A 7,661-nucleotide genomic window follows, 5' to 3' on the forward strand; every position below is an offset into this window, starting at 1 on the left:
TTGACGTCGACACGGCGCCTGGCCCTGCCGGCCGGCGGCCAGGACATCAAGTTGGCCGCCACTTTCCGTCGCTACGTGGCTTTTTGCACGTTAAATTAAATTGGGCAGGCCTTTGCGTCTCAGTCCACTGCAGAGCATTGGTGTACAATGCTGTGTCTGCACAATCACCTCAGAGGCAAAATAAGGTTTACAAGAATTTTTTTTTGCAAACGTAGCTGATAGTGCAAGGAGAGGTGCCAAAACTGTGCGCCAATCCGCTCGCTGTAGGTACATAAAATTTTGTACCGGTGAAGTGAACGGGCATGGTTCCGTGTGTGTGATTCACAAGAGCGTTGACGTTCAAAGGCTAGAACTAGTGCTGTTCACAGACCAGTCGTAGAAGAGAAACTAGCCCAGCCGCGCGCCCTCTGCCATGCTTCGTAGGGCTCTCGTTTCACGATGCGCAAATGTATGGCTCAGGACGCAGACCTAGCCCTTGCACCCATGGCGCGAGCCTGCACCCTGCTACGGCGCACGGAGTGGGACAACGACTCAGCGAGAAGCGCGTCGAAAAGCCATCATCTCGCCGTGGAATCCGTGCCGTGCCGCTCCTTCTGGCGCTAAACGCCTTTCACACCGATTGTTTAAAGCTCGCGTGGGTCCCTTCCCATGCGAGGAAGCTGCAGCCGCTACAAACGTCCCGTTGGGATAGGTAAAAAACGGGTTTTCATTGGAAAAAATTAGAAGCCTATTTAAACGGGTTTTCTGATATTTTTACTTATTTAAGAAAATAGTTGTGACTGAAATAAATTTAAAGCTGATAAGCAAATTGAAATAAATTTTTTTAACTTTTTAATGTGTTAAGAAACTAAAAAATTATTAAAAAATTAAAAACTAAAATTCAACCACAATTGATTAGCTTAGTCAACCAGCCAGAAAACTACAAAACCGTGGCGTACCCAAACCGTGGCCAAAGTCCGGAGCTGTGCTGAGCTCCGTCTCCAAGGCTGCACCAGCTGCGCGGCGTGGGCCTCGCGCTGGCTCGATCTGACACCCCCGTCAGATCCGTCGGTAAAGTGTGAGAAAAGAAAAGGCCCTGTCGTAATGAAATCGAGCCGCAGCAGCTCATGCACTGATGCACACCATGTCGCGCGGCGTGCTTGCCTCCCCTGCCCCGTCCGCCGTGCCTGACCTGACCCAGCAGCTTTGGACCCGCTGCTCGAGATCAGAAACCGGATGCCCCTGTCGGCGACGACCCTTCAAAGCTTTGCTTCAAAAGTGTTGCTGCGTAAGCCGATCTTTACAGGCTGTGCAGTACAGTACAGTGGAAAGGGTACTTTATTTGTCGTGGCTAGGAGGGGTTAATCCTTTCTTTTACCGCGGACGACAGGTAAGAAAAAGTTACAACTAGACGGTCCAGGTAACCTGGGGGCCAGCAAATTTTTCTGGAGGCGAGATACGTCTTTTCGATCTTGGCAGACCGTCCGTGCAGTCAAGGGGCCGATGGCGCTGCAGGAGCAGCTGGATACGACTCTGTGCCAGTCCGTGCAACCAAAATCCGAACTGATCTTCAGCGGCGTGGGATACTGTTCTCCGGCTGGCACTGCAGCCACTGGTCGTCCCGTCCCCATCAGAAATCAGAATCCTCTCGCTGTAGGTGCCTGCCAACCTAACCCAATCACCCAAACCCTCCCCTACCAGCGTCAGCGCCAGGTCGAGGAGGGGGACGACCGGACGAGAGGTTGGAACCAAACCCAGGTGTGTGACCGAACAAATCGCTCCGCTCCGCGCCGTCCGGCCTGCCGACGGCACACATCACGCGGCCTTTTCGAACGATCCAATACCCGTCCATCCATCACCGGACTGCTACTCGCGTGCCACCGTTCCAGCCGATACTTTGGCGCACGCCCGACCTACCCCAACCGGCAGTAGTTGCCGCCGCGCTGGAACGCCTGTGGTCTGTTGGCCCGGCGCCCCTGCCTGTCCACGTCCAGCAGTTGTGCACCAGCCGGCAGCAGGCGCAGATCGCGTGGACCGCACCGCACCGCATCGCTTGGCACGGCGCGGCACGACAAAATTCCTTCACTTCCCTTCCATCTCTTCATTGGGTCCTTCCTGGGGACCAGCCGATGCGCCAGGGCAGCCGTGGACCACCTCCGGCTCTGGCTTTCCCTTTCGGAACCGGAAGGTTGCAGCGAGCTGACAGCGTCTTTTATTGTTGCTTGTGCACGCACGGCGCGCCGAACGGGTACGTGATGCTACTGTTTCATTTGTGCACGTACCTCCCTGCCGACACTGCGATTTCGTGTGAGCCACACGAGCTTCGCGGATATGGTCCTTGGGGATATGTATCATCGGACTTCATCTCTTTTTATAGTTATAGTAACTCCACTTTAAATTAGAAAATGTTACATAACTAATCTAAAATATTATATATCTAACTGAAAATATTAAACTAGTTACGAAACAGAAAAATATGACATAATCAATCAGAAAACATTAAACTCTAATGGAGTTAAGATTTAATCTTTCAGTTAGTTATACAATATTTTTCAGTTAGTTTTGTAATTTTTTCGATTTAGACTGAAGTCACAGTGGCTTTAAAAAAAAAGTGAAGTAAGATGATATTAATACGGTCCTTGAGACGTTGATTGGCTTTTGCAAAATTGGATGGATCATTTTTCGAGTGGCCCTTGTGGTTTTGGCTTTGTCCCCTCGAATACACATGGCTCACTGCAACTTATCCGAAGGAGTACAAATTTCCCTCGTCCTACTCACTGCCTCGTGCGGATAAGCGAAAGCACTGCAGCCATTGGTGATGCGATTCCAAGGAAATCGACTTCTGGTTTTACTCCACTTCTTTCGCCGTGTTACTGTAATAATGTGTGGGTATCCTTAGAACACTAGTGCTAGTGCTAGTGCTAGTGCTAGTGCTGCTCCAACAGTCCTACTTCTTCCCTATGAACAGTGAAAAGGCCGCGCAATCTCCGCTAAAACACTCCAAATCAGGCTAATGATAGGCAACAGCTCGGACAAGAACCAAACAAACGACCGAATCAGTAATCCATCCCACAACAGCTTTGAGCTGCCGGGTTTGTTTAATGCGAGTCAAATGATCAGCTGGTACGTAACGGAGAAAGCCGAGATCGATTGATCAGATCGCGCATGCAAGTGCGGCTGCCCATAAAGAATGGAAGCGACCTACCGGCATGCAGCCCAACATGCGAGAGCGAGATGTCCAGACACCCATAATGGCGCGCGGACACTGATTAGCTAGCACACATGGCACCTCCTTTTCTCATGTCGGCGCGCCGCGACATGCTGCTGTTTCCCCGCGCTTGTCATCGGCTCGAGCGTGTACGTACGGTAAGTACTCTCGCTAATCTGGTTTACTCAAAGATAGATCATCCTACAGTGCTGTTCTCTAGTTTAGACTATGGTTGTTTTAGCGGTAGATTATGAAAAGTTGCCGGTAGATTACGGGTTGTGAAAAGCTAAATTGTTTGGATCTATATTGTTAAAACTGATAGTTATTTTGTAACCTAAATTTAAAGTGGATAGATTGTCACTTTTAGATGTTTAATATCTGTAATGCCTACATGTGTTTGGTGACCCATGGGCCGATGGACTAGGGGCGCTCGTTCTACTGTCCATCGTGGACCAAGGTTATAGGCTCGCGACCGGTGAGAGCCATATGGTGGTGAGATAAGGGAGAGACTAAGGTTAAGAGTAGGGCTACTATTCGTGCAGCTCACAGTGGCTAGAGAGAGATTAGAGGGAGAGAGGGAGGAGGCTGAAGAGAGAGAGAGGAGGCCAAAGGGAGAAAGGGAGGAGGTTAGCTGAGTCGACTCGATAGTATCATAGGTGTGACGCACGATCGACTGGTTGGACCAACTGAGCAGCGCAGTGCCAGAGATAGCATGCCGAATGAGAGGAAGATGGAGGTGTTGGAGGGAAGCCGATAGGAGGGAAGGAGAGGGGTGGTTGGGATTCAGTGGAGCTTGCCAGTGGTGGGATGGCAGCACGGTCTGCTGGAGCAAGAGGAGGCCGCGAGAGATAGGGGTGCGCTAGAAAGGAAGATGGCTAGAGGGAAGGGGAGAAGCCGGGTCAAGGGGGCTCACCACGGGAAGGAGGTTCGCATGGGGCGAGGTGGCACGCAGCCAAGCGGTGACGCATGTGGGACGGTATGACGACGTGAAGAGGCCTCTTCACATGCGCATGAGTGAGGGAGATGACGGCGTGGCAGGCCGGGGTGTTGCAACAGTAGGTGACATGGCGAGCACGGGCGGCTGAGTAGGAGCACAAAGGGCGCGGTGGCGATGATTGGGACGATTGGTGAAGCAACAGAGCGCACTAGTAGCTACGTGGGTTGAGCAGCTGTGACATCAACGCCAAAGAAGGAGGTGACGCTGGTGGATCATGCTAGTGACTATGCTGGTCAAGGTTTGTAGCGGGGGCACGTCAGGGGAATGAGCCATTCACGACGGGAGGAGGGAGGCGTAGGGTGTGGTCGTACGGGGTGGGGCAATACAGTGACTGATAAATTCAACAAAAGTGTAATATGTATTTTATTCTTTTATACTTCACAATCTAAAACAATCCAATAATAGATGATTAAATTATAATAATATATATAATAGATTGCTATAATCTAATTCTATCAGCTGTCTGTTCTCTCGTCTTGTGAATCCCTCGTTACGTAGCCCGTAGACGAGATGAGAGGGCTGTGGTGCACAAACGCGACATGAGTGCGTACTACTCCATGTCTTGATGGTACGAGGCACGGCAGCAGCGACGTTCCGAGCACATTGCCGACTTTGATTGATGGAGCCTTTTCGTGTCCGCGCCCTTCGGAACAGCTATAGAACTGCAGCACGTCAATCAGGGGAGGATCCGAGGTGCATTCACTGGCATGGGCGGTACATCGCAGCACAGAGACCTTGCTTTTTGTACGTGCGCGCGTGCTGCAACAGCTCTCTGCGGCTTGATTACTTGCCGGCCGTCCGGCGCACCGACATTTGGCAGGTAGTAACGTACGTGCTGCTCGTGGCTGCACGACAAATCCTACAACCCATGCGTATAGCCATGTTCAGAACCGAGTTCAACCGTCATGTAGCATTAACACGGTTTATAAATGAACGTTAACATGAGAACATACGTAACATGGATGAATTAGCTCAAGGCACAACACTTGCATAGTTGCATGCACGATCTGACTGGACATATTATGCCCATTTTGTACAAGTTAGGAGAACAGGAACTTGCAAAGGGTTTGATCGAGCGCTTGCTCGGTTTGTAGTTTGTACACGGTGTTGTGAATCGGCTAGACCGTCTGGTTCGAGCCTGGACGTAGGCGTACTTCTCAGGACACTTTTTCTTTTATGAAGAACGGATCATGGCCTCATGGGAAACTTCACGCGACAGGTGATGATACTTCCCAACATATTAGGACAAAAATTAATATGCTAAAACTTGTTAACCAAAATATAAAAAAAAGATTATTCAGAAAAAAGGCAAATGCAATAAAGCTGCCAAGCGGTTTCCTCTTAACCTCTGATTAGAACATTAGAATTTCCCCTCGAAGAAAAACATAAGAAATTTTTAGAATGCAGTTCAGTTCCGGAGAGAACGAGCCTGGCTTTGCAGATTTTGGCACCCCAGGTCTTACTGGACCAAGGGGACGCCCATTATCTGGGTATTCGCAAAGTCCAGAGAGAAATTCGTGATGATCTACTAGAACATGGGCACCTCGAGTTCCAACAACTTGATCAAGTGCACACAGCTTCACACGACCGCTAAATGCACTTCCATTGCACAGACCTCCCCGCAACATGCAATGCAGAGATCAAGTTAACGCCCAGATCAAGTTACCACGCTAATCTGTCTTGTTTATCATCGCAAATTCATGGACGCGCACAACTTCATTAAGATGATCGCGTAATATGAAGCAACAAACGCAGGGAATCGAGCAGGGCACAGACAGCACGATCGATGGGAGTAACGTAACAACAAATTGCATCATTTCGACTTGCATAACATCCCTAATTAGCTAGCTAGCTCGCCTACATATTCTCGATTGCCACATTCCCCGTCCCTGCACCAAATCACTTCCCCTTACAGAACAAGATCAGCAGAAGAAGCGACCACCAGCTCAGTTCCTATCTAGATTAACGGAATGCAGGGAATCCCATCACTTTGCGGCGTAATTGGGTATCTCGTAGATTTGGTGAATCCGCCAAATGTCGTCGTCGAAGGTGGCCATCTCGGCGTCGCCGCCGCGGCCGCCGAGGCACCGGAAGTCCTCCTCGACGAAGGGGAACCACCCGAGCAGCTTCTCCTCCTCCACGCCCCACGTCCACCACGACCCGTTGCTGATGCCGCTGTCGAGGTCCCACTCAACTGTCTGGGCGTCCGCCTCCCCCTCCCTGGCGCTGCACACGTTCGGCCCGGTGGGCGCCATCTCCGACCCGGGAGACGCAGCGGCATTAGCCGCGACGGCAGCGGCCGCGACCGCGACCGCGATCGCTTCGCTGCAAGCCGCCGCGGTGGGTTTCTTGGCCGCACCCTTGGGCTGCCTCGGCTGCTTGGCGCGGCGCTGGGGCTTGGGGTTGGCGTTCGCGGCGGCGGGGTCTTGCGGCTCCTGGACCTTGGGCTGCTGCGCTCTGGTTCGCTTCATGGTGGAGGTGGAGCGCTGTGCTCTGGAGTCTAGACTCGCGGCGAGAGTATGCGTGGGAGTTGGGACTGCGAGGCGTTTGGGCGTGCGCCTTTTGTAAGTAGAAGGCGGGGTGGGGCTCCGGCTCGCGCGAGCCTTGCACTTGGAGCAAGGTTCACAAATCTTTTTGATCCCGAAAACCTCTGCCGGTGGTAACCGTAACCACATAGTTATTTAATGAAATTCATTAAAAACCTAGTCAAATTTTGTTAAATTTTTGAATTTTTGAATTTGAATTTAGTCGGTAACTATTTATTATATAAATACCGCTCGAACCGAATCATCTAGTCACGATTGAACCTGCTTGGGTGATGTGTGCGGCGCGGAAGGCAAGTGGTTTCATGTGCCGATGCCGGCGTGCAGCCGATTTGCGCAGTCCAGTTGACATTGCGCTCTCTTTTGGTTTCATGTGCAGTGCACCTAGTCTGGACGACAGGCTTGAGCCCCGGATCGTGATGGACACTTGTGTGGTCGGATGCGATCTGGTACTCGCTTTCACGCGTCGTTGTTACTGAGCCAAGCCGGTAAACTTGACTAGCAGATGGTTTTGCGGGTGCACACGAGGTATGGAGCCAACAAAAAAAAGCTTTGCTCGGGTCATGGTCGTAATGAAGTATTCCGTTATCAAAAAATGTTTCATTTTCCTTCATCGCACCATTCGCAGGAGTTACCTGACACGATGTCACGACAGGGGTGGGAATCGCGCCTGTCACGTTTGAAGTCATCACATCTCGGCCGTGCAGCCAACCTTTGATGACAAGTACAGCCGCTCACAACAAGTGCACGTCAGAACGGCCCAGCATGGTTCGTGGGTGACGCCCGATCCTAGCTCTCGCGTTCACGTGGAACCACGTCGGCAACTTGGGGAAGGTGATCGAGGAGAATCGCGTGCGCTCTCGCTGATCGCACGCCGACATCGTGAAGGACTCCTACCAGCGAAGCAAAAGGTTCGTAACACATAGGGCACTGT

At 51.4% G+C, this 7,661-nt stretch overlaps 1 protein-coding gene across 1 annotated transcript; it reads right to left on the minus strand.

Moving 5' to 3' along the window:
* Window positions 1–5,973: 5,973 nt before the first annotated feature.
* On the minus strand, window positions 5,974–6,765 carry LOC133895811 (uncharacterized). The gene has a single exon (XM_062336333.1). It carries the CDS (start codon window positions 6,653–6,655, stop codon window positions 6,170–6,172), a length of 486 nt encoding a protein of 161 aa, XP_062192317.1. The 5' UTR covers window positions 6,656–6,765; the 3' UTR covers window positions 5,974–6,169.
* Window positions 6,766–7,661: the final 896 nt, after the last annotated feature.

This window comes from Phragmites australis, chromosome 2 (assembly GCF_958298935.1).
Source record: "Phragmites australis chromosome 2, lpPhrAust1.1, whole genome shotgun sequence".
Classification (NCBI taxonomy): Eukaryota; Viridiplantae; Streptophyta; class Magnoliopsida; order Poales; family Poaceae; genus Phragmites; species Phragmites australis.